Source organism: Artibeus jamaicensis, unplaced genomic scaffold (genome assembly GCF_021234435.1).
Source record: "Artibeus jamaicensis isolate MK-2021 breed Jamaican fruit bat unplaced genomic scaffold, CSHL_Jam_final contig_797, whole genome shotgun sequence".
In the NCBI taxonomy this organism is placed as follows: Eukaryota; Metazoa; Chordata; class Mammalia; order Chiroptera; family Phyllostomidae; genus Artibeus; species Artibeus jamaicensis.
The window spans coordinates 6,918,086-6,932,282 of record NW_026521977.1 but is presented as its reverse complement, the minus strand read 5'-3'; the positions used below and the strand labels follow the sequence as shown (position 1 = coordinate 6,932,282).

At 40.8% G+C, this 14,197-nt stretch overlaps 1 protein-coding gene across 20 annotated transcripts in view; it reads left to right on the top strand.

Annotated features, from left to right (window-relative positions):
- The window catches only part of SOX6 (SRY-box transcription factor 6), a 625,241-nt gene that overhangs the window by 536,658 nt on the left and 74,386 nt on the right, over nucleotides 1-14,197 (top strand). For 14 of the 20 annotated variants that reach the window (XR_008392936.1, XM_037150551.2, XM_053672994.1 and 11 more), the window contains 3 exons: nucleotides 1,298-1,447; nucleotides 6,935-7,160; nucleotides 9,987-10,174. Coding sequence is in view for 19 of the 20 variants with exons in the window: in XM_037150551.2 (XP_037006446.1) it covers nucleotides 1,298-1,447; nucleotides 6,935-7,160; nucleotides 9,987-10,174 (564 nt within the window). In the remaining variant the exon portion in view is untranslated. The remainder of the gene's footprint in view (nucleotides 1-1,297; nucleotides 1,448-6,934; nucleotides 7,161-9,986; nucleotides 10,175-14,197) is intronic. The other 6 variants (XM_053672990.1, XM_053672987.1, XM_053672988.1 and 3 more) reach the window with 2 other exon arrangements.

Below are 14,197 nucleotides of genomic sequence, written 5' to 3'. Positions count from 1 at the left end.
AAGACTCCTGGCTGAATTTCACAGGAAAAGGGTACAATGTGGTAAAAAGGAAATAAGAAAGGCAGCCCCTTTACCCTCCTAACTTTTAGCAGCCTGACTGACTCTTTCTTGTGAACTTTTCTTGCCACTGAGTCATTGCACACACAGAATTATGGAACTTGAATTTCTTTAGAGGCTTGTTATATTAGAAAAATTGTTCCAAAGAAAGCAACAATCATGACATAAGCACATCTGGCTCTTGCAAATTATTCTTTATTAAGCTTTCATTTAATTACATGTGCTGAAAGGTCTGTTTTTGATTACTGTAATTTTTTTTATTTGTCCATCTGAATGATAGTAATGCTGGAAATTACATGCAAACCACCTGTTTTTTGCTCCCCTACTAATGTGGTAAAGTTTGAGCTATTTTCTCTGTGGCTGATGAAACTAGGAAGCCTTCTATTCATTATGATAGAAATATGACTATCGAGGCAATGGTTTAGTCTTGATGATAAGAAGGAAAGAAAATATTTGAATGAAGTTTTCATGAATTAAGTGGTGTTAAAATCGAGGTCTTTGAGTTCTCTTTTTGGTCAACCAGCAGATCTGTCCATTCACATATCACCAGTTTCATCCAAAAAATGAATAAATGGACACTTCAGTATTTAATCACCTGTGCTACAAGAAAGAAGCTTAATTTTTATTCTATTTTATTTTTCACAAATCTGGCTGTGTCCTCTCGAGGATTATGCACTGCCTAGAACTAAGGCCCTAAGAACAAAGTGACTCCCATTGGGCTCAGGGGTCTTGAGGGCAGCGCTGGCACCAAGCAGAAGGGTCAGCAGCCCTGCAGAATCTTGGTCAGCACTGAACAGGAATGACGTGCCTGTAGGAATCCCTAGGAAAGTCTAGATTCGTTTCTTAGTTCATGAATATTAAAATTACACAAATAGGCATACCAGCTTTTAAAGAGCTTTTTATAAATATTTTAGGCACTGAAAAGAATCTTTGAGACCATTTAGTCAAATTCCTTTTTTGTACAATTGAAGAAACTAAGTTCTAAAACAATTGAGTTCTTTGTTTAGGGCCATACAGTTTTGCTAGGAGGACCAGGGACAGAGAACGGTGATTCCCTTTCCAGTACTCATTTTTTTCTGACATTATTTGGTCTCTCTTATTTCTCTCTGTAAAAAAAAAGTGGTGAAAGAGAAATTGCAAGGCTGTCAGAGAAATAGCTCTCTAACAATACGGTAAGTTTTTTTGAAATGCCATTTTAGCTGCATTTAAAGAGATAATGTTTGTCTTCCCTGTTTTGCAGCAGCTCTATGCCGCTCAGCTGGCCAGCATGCAGGTGTCACCTGGAGCAAAGATGCCATCAACTCCACAGCCACCAAACACAGCAGGGGCAGTCTCACCTACCGGGATAAAAAATGAAAAGAGAGGGACCAGCCCTGTAACTCAAGTTAAGGTACTTGCTTTGCAGGGTTGTGGAAACAGTTTGGAAAATAGCTTCACAAGAAAGGTAGTGAACCAGGCTGTGTCGGGAGTAAACGGCAGGAAGCATAGCAACATAAAAGATCCCCCAAATGCTCCTCTTTATGGTAAATTTCATGATTGAGCACTGAGAAACAGGTGTTTCCCGTTTGATAACAATAGTGCCGTATTGTGAGATCTTTACCTAAATCTGCAAACTCACTTCTCAAGAGTTTTTCCCCTTTGGAGTCTAGCTTTTATTTTTTAATGTTCATTGGCATGATTGGCCACGGTTTTATTACCAGTGTTTGTCACAGACTTGTGACATTTCTCTCTAAGCATCTTAAACAGGTGGGGAGCCAACTTACAGTATCAGAGAAGGAAGATCTCAAAAGATTAGATTTTAAAAAGGGAACAAAAAGAAGCCTAATGCTGGACATTACGTACTTTGTTGACAGAGGTCTCCCCTTCAAAGACAGTTCCAAATGTGGGCTCTGAGGAATGAGTGGCATCATGCATAGGTGCCATATAGGTTGTGATCAGATAAACAGGCTCCCCCAAGTCATGGCTAGGGCACGAGGGGTACCTTTCCTCACTGATTTTCAGTGCCTTTGAATGGGGCAGCCAGGAGGTACTTGGCGATGAAGGGAAATTGACGATCCATTTCAACTTCGTGCTGCAGCTGGCACCTACGGGTGGTACTAGTTGGTTTTTATGCTCGCCTTCCTTTCCTATATTGAATTAACAAATTCCAATGGTTTAGAAAAACAATGGTTTTATATAATTGACTTATCTTCTTAGAGGGGTATGTGAAGCACAGATGTATTACTATAAAGTGCCCAAAGTACTGCATTGGGAAAAAAATTGCAATTCTTAAAGTATCTTAGATATCTCTAAAATAGCTTTAGATTAAAGCCCAACAAAAACCATTGAGTGCTACAAAATCACTGAAATAATTTTATTTTCTGGTATTTTCAGATAGAAATTTTGAGATTTCAGAAAGGCCTTTAAAAAACGATGGCTCCCAAATACCAAAGATAAAAAAAAAGTAAACATCAATAAGAAAGACAGTTCCACCTGTGCCCCAAAGGCTTTCAGATTGTCCAAATAAGTGGAAGGACATCTATGCTCTGTGGTTAGAAATACTGAGATACGACCGCGTACTGTCCACATTTACTAAGATAGCACGGCTGTGGTAACAGCCTTTTTTGTTCCCAGAGTTTCTATTAGTGCATAAGAGTTTGGACACTACAACTCGGACCAAAGCACTTTGTTCAGTTGTAGTTGAGTCTGAGCATATCAAACATCAGTGACTTGAGACACTGAGTATTAGGTATTTTAACATGAAAAAGTCATTTTGTAGGGAGTTGGCCAAGTGGAACCGCACCAAACCAAGTCTTTACTGGATGAGTAAAATGTTCCCTGGTTAAATTTAAGTTTATATCTGCTTTTACCATTCCAGCTTTGTGGGCCAGCTGAATTTTATTACTCACTTGACCACATGCAAATTCTTAGGGAGTTCTCTATATAATTTGACCCGACTATATTTTATGTTAATAACAAAGGAAGCATTCCTTATATGTACTAGATTGTTTATTGTATGGGTAAAAATATATAGACAAAGACAGAAAACAAATGTTTTAAATTTTAAAAATAGCTCCTATCTATTATTGAAGAATTTCTGAGAACAGTCTTGTAATTTTCTAATTGAAGGAAATATGGTCACTAAAATACCTCATGTTTCTGTCTGTAGTCATTGCTTTCCCTGTGTATATAGCTTGTCCACATCACAAAGGGCATAGTTTGCTGAAGGTAACAAAAATAAACACAAATGGTTTTATGTACCTTCTTTCATCCAGCATTTTTATTTGCTATAATTGTCAACATCGGAAGTCAGAATGTTTCTGTTCAAATATCAGTTCTACCATATTTATCCTCCATGTCATGTTGGGAAACTTAACTTTTTTCATTTTGGGAAAACTTAATTTTCTCCTCTCTAAAATGAAAGTCAATATTATTATGGGTCTTCAATGAGATAATGCATCCTGTAGCATACAGTGAGTATTCCAAATGTTAGTATAGTGATTATGATGATGATAATCTGACAGTAATTAAGGAGATGGTGGTGGTGGTCATGGTAGTAGGGCTTGGGATTGAAGTACCACATTGGATACCAGGAGAGATCTGCACAATCTTCCCACAGGGTTACCATTTTCAACCATGATAGAGGAACAGGGACCAGATGTCTCTGCCAGCTTAAACAACTAAAACTCAGGACAAAATGTATAAAACAATGGCTTTCAGACATTTACAATAGGACTAGAGGACAGTACTCCCTGACTAAAGAGAAACAAGTGAGGTAGGCACTATAGTTGTTTCAGCTCACTATCTAGAGGGACTTTCTAAGCAGTAGCTCAGGGAGGGGTCCATGTGGAGTTCGGCAGCCTCCCTGAGGGAAGATAGAGCTCAGAGTTTAGGGGTGCTAAGGTAGATGGGATATGTGGGGTAGAGTGCCAGAGAGGACAGAGCTGCACCCAGAGAAAGTACTTTGAAGATCTACAGAAGTTTCCCCAAATTTAGCTGAGTACCGATTAGCATATGCATGTGAGGAAACTATCTAATATCAGGGAGAAATATAGGAATACCAAACAAAGCAGTGAAAGACTCACAAAGGACTGAGAATAGTTTATATTCCCATTAGCCAGAGTAGAAAGAGCTCCTGATATATGGCTCAGCAAGTAGAATCCGCAGAGGGGTGTTACCTCAGCAGTGGGGCCAAATTACCCCTAGATGAAGAGTGGCTCTGGACCTGCTTAACCAAGCTCAAAAGTCTGTCTAGAAAGGGTCAAATTGTTCTGTGTCTCAGAACAAAGTTTACAGATATTTAAAGGAATACACAAACTCCAATGTCCAACAATGTAAAGTGCACAATATGTAGCATTCCTTCAGTCATTATCAGCCTTTTAGATAAGCTAGAAAATTTGAACAATAATGAGGAGAAAACTCAATCTAGAGAAACAGACCCCAAAATGACACATATGTTAGAATTAGTAGATAAGCCAGTAAAAACAGCTATTATAAAAGACTTACAACTATAGCCAAGTGAGGATATAGGCAAATCTGCTCCCTAAAAAACACCCACAGAATTTCTGTCCAGCCAGGGCCGCTGTGAGGACCGGCAGCAGGTCCGCCTCAGTACAGAGGGATTTACATGATCTGGAATCACTAGGTGCTTCCAACCCCAGTGGCATCGTTTGCGGGAGTGGAAATTATTAAATTATAAAAATAAGTAAGTGGAACTATATTCAAAGCTGAATAAAACCAGATGTCATAAACTCCATATGTTTAAGAAGGTAGAGAAAAACGTAAGAATTACAAGTGAAGACACGGAAGACCTGAACTGAATGTCTGGAGGTGAAGAATGAGGTGTTTGAAGTGGAATGTACACTGGATTAGGACTCGGTTGAGGTTAACAACAAATTAGGCATTACAGAAGACTAGGGATTGTGATTGCATAACAGTGAAACTGTCCGAAATGATCTGCACAGAAAAAAGGCAGTGCTGTGGGGCATCAGTGACCTAATACACGCAACTGAGACCCGGGGGGATAATGAAGCAACAGAAAACTATTTGAAGACATAATAGCTGACAATTTTCCAAATTTGAAGAAAACCCCAAATTCATATCTGAGAAGCTCAGTGAGCCCCAAAATAAAGAAACATGGAGAAGACTGACTAGATACCTAGCATATTAATCACTATAATTTAGATTTAAATAAAGGAACTAACTAGTCTAAATATCCTTTGAGTTCAGAGCAAAAGGAAGTAAATTGTAATTAAGCATATTGGATAATTTTGACATTCATAATACATGTAACTATATTACTAAGAACCTGTCCTATGTCTAGATGTAAATAAAAGAACATCGCAACATAGATGTGCCCCGTTACCCATTTCCTACCATGATAAAACAAAGCAAAACAAAAACAGAGAACCGTAGGGCATCACTGCATTATCAAATGCCTTGTAGTAAAGGGCCCTGAGCTTTGGAGTCAAATAAATTAGAATTCGAATTTCACACCTCCATGTATAGCTTTGGGCAATGGTTTTCTCACTCTGACCCATCTTCCTTAGTAAGTTTAGGATAATACTGCCCACCTTCATAGATTTATTGATAGTGAAATGAACTAATATGTATGAAGGCGTCTAGCACCGTGCTTGGTGCATAATGGCTCCTCTGTTGAATGTTATATTTATTTATTTTTCTAGTTCTCCTTCCTGAGTAGTATTTTGTGGCATCCATTTTTGTTTCCTTTTAAACAGTGACCACTAACACTGGAAGAGACCCTAGAGATCAGCTAGAATTAGACCCCTTTTTTCCCTACAGATGAAGAATGGAGCCGCAGGGAGGTCACAGGTTTGCCAAAGGGAAGAACGCTCTATTTCCAAGCTCCACTGTGTTTTAAACAGCAACATTCAAAGCAAGTTCTCTGTGCCTCCTCAGAAGCAAAACAGGAATTAACATTTGCTGACAATTTTATTTTAGAACACAATAATGCAGGCCTTAAAACTGAACATTTAAATGAATATGCTCATATTGCAAATAAATTTCTAGCATGATGGAAGGGTTGTTACGGGTGTTTGATGGCAGGATAAATGAGACCAAATAGAGGCAAGGAGCTTAGCTTTCAAGCTTCTGGTTAAACTAGAGTTACAAGCAAGATATTTGAACACTGTGCTCAGTGAAGGACGGGCATCTTAAAATAGACACTCTGTAAATATATGGAGCGAAGATATAAAGAGACATCGCTTTAGACATGAGAAATAAATTGCATATAGCATGGTATGTAAAACATAATTATAATGTGTGCTAGCTCTTTGCAAAAATTAATTTTAAACATGAGTAGAGACCAGAACATAGACCATGAAGAGTGCCCACACCCAGAAAGCCACACAGAAGCTGGGCTGTGGTGTGCGGCTCCCTGGGCAGAGGGCCAGGGGGTCAGAAGAAGGCCTTCTGTGTTTCCATTTTTAAAGTCCTTGCAATTGTTTGATTTAAAATATATATTAAAAATTAGCTGCAGAGCCTATTTATAGTTCCAAGAACTTTTTAGAGAGAATAACACAAAAGCACTACAGAGCTGCTGAAATTTTAAATAATTCTTTGTAAATGCCCTAGGTTAATTTAGATCCCTGAAAACACATTAGGAAATTAAGCTGTAATGTGAGCTAATTCAGATTTTAATTTGGCAAAAAAGAATGATCCAACTACACAGTTAATGTAAATAGAAGCATAACACAGGGAAATTAATGAGGTTTCCTTCCGATGAATCTTCAAGGAGGTAGATAATTAGCTTCTTTTGTTATGATTGTAGGAGAATGTGGCATTGTCTCTGAGGTGTAAAATAACTGTGGCTTACTAAGTGATAATGTGCTTCATTTGTCTTTTTTTTTAAATAATTATTTATGTTAAACTCTTGCAGGATGAAGCAGCAGCACAGCCGCTGAACCTTTCATCCCGACCCAAGACAGCCGAGCCTGTAAAGTCCCCAACGTCTCCCACCCAGAGCCTCTTCCCAGCCAGCAAAACCAGCCCCGTCAGCCTGCCCAACAAGAGCAGCATCCCCAGCCCCATCGGAGGAAGCTTGGGAAGGGGATCCTCTCTAGGTAAATGGAAAGGTCAACACCAGGAAGAGACTTATGAATTAGGTAAAAGAAAGCAAACCTGTCGAGCGATGACTGATCCTTATTTCCAAAATGTTCCCTAGTCCAAGGGGAGAAAATTTAAATCTGTTCTACTGAAGCGTAACCCAATTTGGTGTCTTTGGGGTGACTGCAACTTTTGGAAAAGGCCATAGTATAAATTTTGCTGGGATGAGTTCTTTAGATGATGATGGGTAAGATCCGGCACATTTTTTTTTGTTTGGTTGGTGCTTTGCTGCTGAAGTAACTCTGGGCAGAAAGAGTGACCGTGAGCCCTCCGAAGGCCTCAGGCTGCCTGCAGGAAGTTCAACATTCCTTTGAAGTTTTAAGATGTATGTGAATTTTACTTCTAATCTACTAGTTTTCGTTACAACAAATATGAGTGACACATTTCAGTGACATAGCATGAAGTAAAATTAGAATCTAATAAGATATGCCATGAGGATCCTCTGGCTTCTTAGACTCGCTGACATATTGCCGGGTACCTCTAGGAATATTCGCATGGCCAGGGTGAGAAGTGTAGTGGAAAAAACATGGATTTTGGCATCAGACAGACTTGGACTAAGAGCCTTTACTTACTAGCTGTATAATCCTGGGAAAGTTATTTAACCTTTCAAAATTCACTTTCCTAATCTTCTAAAGGGGAGTATTATTTCCTAGCTCCTAGGTTGTTATGAGAATTAAAAGAGAACAATGCACATAAAGTACCTAACGTGGCGTCTGGCACCCGAAAGGCCTGAGGTTTGGAAAGGCTGTGCTGAATGAACATAACACATTTCCCTACGCACATGCGCTGGAGCAGCCGGTGTGAGAGCACTCGCCAGCAGCCTCACCACTTTGTTGTTATGGTGCTTTTTAAGTCTCTTAACTTTTAAATGAAGACAGAGAAGCTCAAAGGGATTAGGGACTAGAACTGGCATTTCTTCGCCATGTTACCATCCTTGTTATTGAGTCTTGTAGCCTGAAACACTTATAATAGTTAAATAATGGGTTAAGGTAGCCGTTTTCAGTTTAACTTTTTTGCCTCTTATCTCATTTGATTTTGTCTCAATATTCCTGAGTTAGGTGGTGTAGTATTATTACCCCTATTGGACATAAACCGTGGTTCCTACAGGGAAGATGACTTGCCCACAGCCATGGAGCTATGTAGTCAGCAGAGCCAGACTAGAATCCAGGTCCTTTCACACGTAACTCAGTGCTGTTTCTGTGAACTCACAGTTGGAATATTTGCTGAACTGTGTGGAGTCTAAACGTGCCTTCTGATGAGGAGGGGTCAATCTTCCTCACTGCCATTTGCACATGAGAAACCACACAGTAGCCTATTCTCATTTTGAGTCTGGATGCCTCTTTCGGGGGCTGAGAGACTTCTGGCCCACGTCAGTGGTTTTGCAGTGGAAGAGAGAAGTGAATCAGTTCCAGCGTATGAATGTGATCCCTGGCCTGTTGGACGTGGTGCATGCAGTGAGGAAAACACCAACCTAAGTAAATAATAGACCTGATCTTGAAATGGCCCTCCCACAATCCTCTTCCGAAGTTTGTTGGGAAAGCATTTGTTTGCTCTACTGAGCATTGTGAGTGACAAAGATGCCTATGTAACTAGCCCTGCTCTTAGGAAGTTTGTACTTCGACAGAGATCATGAGCTAGCATTGGGCTGAAGTCATAGCTCTGTGCTCCAGACAGTATACAGTAGATGTTGTTATTTTTTTTGTATCAGGAAAGCTCCGGAGCAAAAGATATGAGTTTCTATATCCTAAAAACTTACTGGCTTTAAAAACTTTTCTGTAGATAGCCTTGGAAACATTTTCTAAACTCAAAGACACATGTACATGCATGTGCACACATGCACAGACGTGTGCCGTGAAATGCTCACACAGGATACAAGCAAGTGGGTCTCGTGAGACTTTACCACAGCAGTCAAAATCTACCAGTCAGCAAGCAATTGTCTTCTTTTTCTCTAAAATTGGAAAAGCTTATCTAAAGTATTGATTTTAACTTACAGCACAATGCAAGATATGAAGCAAGATTAGTCCGTTTAATTTTGAGTTTTTTCCCCACTGTGTTGCATGGAACATAATGAGAGTAAATATTTATTGTCACTTTATTTGAAGCGCTGTACTTATGTGAAACTCATTCCCACTCATAGTCTTGCTACCATGAAGACAAGAAGCTGAGAGCAGTGGGTGTGCGGCTGGGGGCAGGGAATGGGTTGTCATTCTCTTGGTAAATAACTGAGGCAGCATGATGAGTAGAAAGCTTCATTAACCAGCCAGTGAGTGGGGAACAGAGAGTGTGGTGTATTCCTCCCCACCTGCTCTGTCCTGCAGTGGACATACAAACACACAGATACACATGTCACTGAAACACACATGTAGCTTTGCTGGGCCAGAAGCAGCTTTCCTGAATTAGCACACTAAATATAATGAGCAGCCTGAGCAGATATCTCTGTCCTTCCCCCACCCTTTCTTCCCCACCACTGTCCCACTGAGTGTCAGATATAACCAGAACAGATAAATATACACACATCATTGGAATCTAGGAACCTTCATCTGTGACAGAGCCCAGATAAACTGAATGCTAGCGTTTCCTCCAAGGGCTATCAAGACAAAACAAAACACTACCACCAACAATAACAACAACAACAAAAACCCAGCACAGCTTTGTTGCCCTGGGTTTCTGTGCTCTATGCACAGCATTGTGACTTTCTGACTAGCAAACGTGCCCCTTCCTTTTTTGGGGAATGCAGCATTCTACAGGGAAGTAGACAGCAGCAGTGTTTTTTAGAGATTCTCATCTCACAAGCCTCTGATAATGAATGCATCCTGTGTACGCAGATATCCTGTCCAGTCTCAACTCCCCTGCCCTGTTTGGGGATCAGGACACAGTGATGAAAGCCATTCAGGAGGCTCGGAAGATGCGAGAACAGATCCAGCGGGAGCAACAACAGCAGCAGCCACATGGTGTTGATGGGAAACTGTCCTCCGTGAACAATATGGGGCTGAACAACTGCAGGAATGAGAAGGTAAAACTTGCTCACCTCCTTCACTGGCCCTGCTAGACCCACTGGCTCATTCTCACCTGGCTTCTCCCAGGCTCTCAGGCATCAACCTGCAGACAAAGACGCGTGTCTAGCTCGAGGGCCATGCTGTGTCCCATTCAGGAATTACTGCTAGTGAACAAACCCGCCTTTTCCCACTTACGTGGGATACTCCCAGGCACCCAGCCTACGTGCCTGTTGGTGCCTTCCTGGCCCATTCCAAAAGATTTAGAAATATAATAAAGGGGATATGTGAGGTTATTATAATAAGAATAAAGAATATTTTTAAAAGGAGCTAATAAATTACTATGACTCACGATTGAATTTATTATCAAGCTTCCTGTCAGCCAGAGCAAAAAATATAAAACAAAGCAGCTTACAAAATGCATTAGTTGACCTTTTTTTTGGTTCGACAAATATTTATCAAGTTCTTATTCTATAATAGATACTGTTTTATGCACTGGAGATACAACAATAAACAAATCAGATAAAAATCCCTGGTCTCATAGAGCAGACATTCTAATAGGGGAACAGAGATAACAAAAAATGTTGAATACATAATGTAGTGTCAGTGGTTTTGAGAGGTGAATGAATGCCATGAGAAATATTGAAGCAAGGCCGGGGAATAGGGAGTCTGGGTTTGCTCTCTGAGACAGCGTGGGAAGGACTTTCTGAGAAAGCGAGGCTGAGTAGGGATATGACTGGAGTTCTATGCAGGCAGACCCTGTGAAGAGTGGGAGGAAGAACAGCCGCAGTGGGAACAATAGGCGCAGAGGCCCTTGGAGTGTGGGAGCAGCAACCAGAAGCCCCTGCGGCAGGTGCAGCATAAGAGGAGAGAAAGCGTGGGACACAGCATGTCAGACTTTGCTGGCCCTGAAAAGGCTTTGCATTTTACTCTGTGATAGGAACCCTTGGACAGGTTTTGTCCGGAGCATTGACAGAATATGATTTACCTATAAAAAGATTATTCTGTCTGATGTGTGAGAATGGCCTGTAGGAAGTTAAGACTGGAAACAGGGAGACCAGTTTAGAGGCTTTCATAGTGCACTGGGTGAAACATTCTGATGACCTGATGAATGAACAGTCCTTGCCATCCCTTGGCTTGTTTTCCGTCACTCCAGTTTCTGCCTCCTGCATCATTCACATGGCTGTCTTCTCTGTCCCCATGTCTCCAAATCTCCCTCTTCTTAGAAGGACATTAGTCATCGGATTTGGGGTCCACTGTCATCCTGGATGACCTTATTTTAACTTGATTATATCTGCAAAGATACTATTTCCAAATAAGGTCCCATTTTCAGGTATCAAGGGTTGGAATTTGAATATACTCTTTTGAGGACACAAGTCAACCAGTTAGTTGGATACAGAGCCATTGCTCATGTTGAATCAACCTCTCATCCTTATCTGTGCTTTCTAGCCACCCCAGGAGACAGCTGGGGTATTGGGGACTGGACAGGGGTCTGAGGGGATGGGCATATGATGGAACTGTCAAAGCATATCTGCGACCAAAGTCCTCACCCAGATTGTGAAGCTTAGCTCTGGAAGGGTTGACTTCCCATAGCTTAAAAAAAAATTAAACTTTTAAGTTCTCTCTGCATTGAGTTTCTGATGTCAACATTAAATATGTGTGTGTGCATGTGTGTGGCACGTGTGTGTATACTATTTAAAATTAATCATTATTGGATACTCTAACTTGATTGATCCTCTTCACAGAACTTTCAGATCAGATAGGAGAAAGGCTATCCAGGGAAATGGTGAGTCTAGGACACCTATTAAAGCCATAAGCACTTATATACTTGGGATTCGTCAGACACATGCCAGGCCCTGGGATATGTTCAGTCAAGTGCCTTGTTCCCCATTAAGGGCTCCATCCTTGCCAGTGGGCTCACAAGGCAGAGCCCTGCCTGAATAGATGGTCAGGACCACAAGAAAAGACAAGCCTGTCCCCAAACCTCTCCTCCCCCTCTGATGCTAGAGATAAGCACAGAGTCATTCTTTTGATCTCAGATACTGCTTTCTGCTCAGTGAAAACACAATGAAATAATGACATACTTAATGTCAATGTAAATAACTTTGTAAGATACTTTTTAGGGACCTAGGCAAGTAAAGAAGTTTTGGCATAAGGCTGCTGCGTGGGACGTTGGGGTAAAAGCGAGAATGGGCGTGCACACCATAGGCCACTTCCTACTTTCCAGTTCTGTCGAGGGTTAGCCCTCAAATTAATTTGAGAAACACACCAGTGATTTGAGTCTTTTTAGTGATTTATTTTCAAGTGGAAGTAGTATATGCTGACCGGAAATTCAGGTCATACAGAAAGATATACGATAAAAAGCTAGTCACCCTCCTCACCCTGTTAACTACCATTAATGGTTGAGTGATAACAACCATTAGCGATTCAGGGATTTTCTTTGCGTATAAAGAAAGTACTAGTGAATTGAAAAATATTTATCCTCACGTGGAATAACAGTCCCCGGGTGTCACTCACCCACTGTGTGATGTTTGGCAAGTTGGTCAACCTCTCTGAATCTCAGCAGCTTTATAATATGAAAGTGGCAATCTGGGTTGCAATGACATAAGCTTACATGTATGTGAATACACCTAGCACAGCTCCTGATACAGAGTAGGAACTTTCTTATGCATTTTATACCTTTTAAGCTAAATCATGGGTGATTTTAAATATGTGGAGCCAATATACTATTTTTGTCACAGGTGTGAGATCCTCACACAACAATGGGAGGGTCAGCAGAAGGAAACAATAGGGTTTTCAGATGTTGGCGTACTGGCCAACTCGCATACTTAAATTAAACTCCTTTCCAACTAGGTTGATACACAAAGCTACAGAAACTTCAGATTTATTAGAGTAGATCGGGGTTTCTCAACCTTGACACTATCGACATTTTTGGCTTGGGAATTCTTTGTCATGGGGGTGCTAATTCGGCCTCTCTCTATTCTCAGCACTCCCCCCTTTTGTGACAACCAGAAATGTCTTCAGACATTGCCAAATGTCCTCTACTGGAGGAGGGAGGACAAAATTACCCATAGTGGAAAATCCTTGGGCTAAGTAAAATATATTTAGAATGAATACATTTCAGAAACTTCATTCCACAAAAGAATCCAAATTATTTCATTTAAATAGCCATACTTATTGTTATAAAAAATAATTTGCTTCTGATTAATGTCATTAATAAAATAGTTCTTTGAAAAATGCTTGTAGAAATTTTTGTCGAGAATATTTTCATAGAGTTAAAGTGGAGTAGCATAAATGCCATTCAGTTTTGAGGACAGCGGGAAGTAGGTGCAGCATTGCTGCTGCAGCCCGGCCCTGCGGCCCCGCCGCTCCGCTGCACGAAGCAGGAGTGCAGCAGCGGCCTCCCTGCCCACGTGCACGAGCCTAGCGGTGAGCTGGCACTGGGCACAACTTGCTTCCAGCAGGGAATCTCTCTGTCTGGCACCGCGACCCAAGATTGTGAAATCCGTGTCATCGAACTGGAGTTGAAATTCAAAGCTAAAACTTCACATAGGTTGATTTCAGGTATTTCCGACTGACTTTTCTTAATTCATTTTGGAGGAAGAAGTCTGAGATTCTGAAATAATAACACCTTATTTCACATTGGCAGACAAGGAAAGAGAAATGAGAGATTAGGTTAGATGGAAAATAATGATAGTGAATCTAAACTTGACCTAACACATATCACAACCATAACTGAGCCTCTGAAGGGAAGCAGCAAGGTGGTTTCAACAGAACCAGAAAACCCTGGCTTCCCAGTTACATGGAGCCTGCTCAGTAGAAAACTTTCCTGGGGGAATGTGGAGCCCTGGAAGGTCCCTCATGTTCAGGGGTGTGTTCACAAGCTCCTTCACATACGTGATCTTGCTCCCCAACAGTGTCTGTCACTCTTTAGAACATACATTGTGTGGTTTTGTAGGCTTTGTTTAGTTTCTAGAGTTGGTGTTTATTCTTGATTATTAGGTTAGTTGCAGCCAGAAGGACACATTTAGAACAAAAATTAG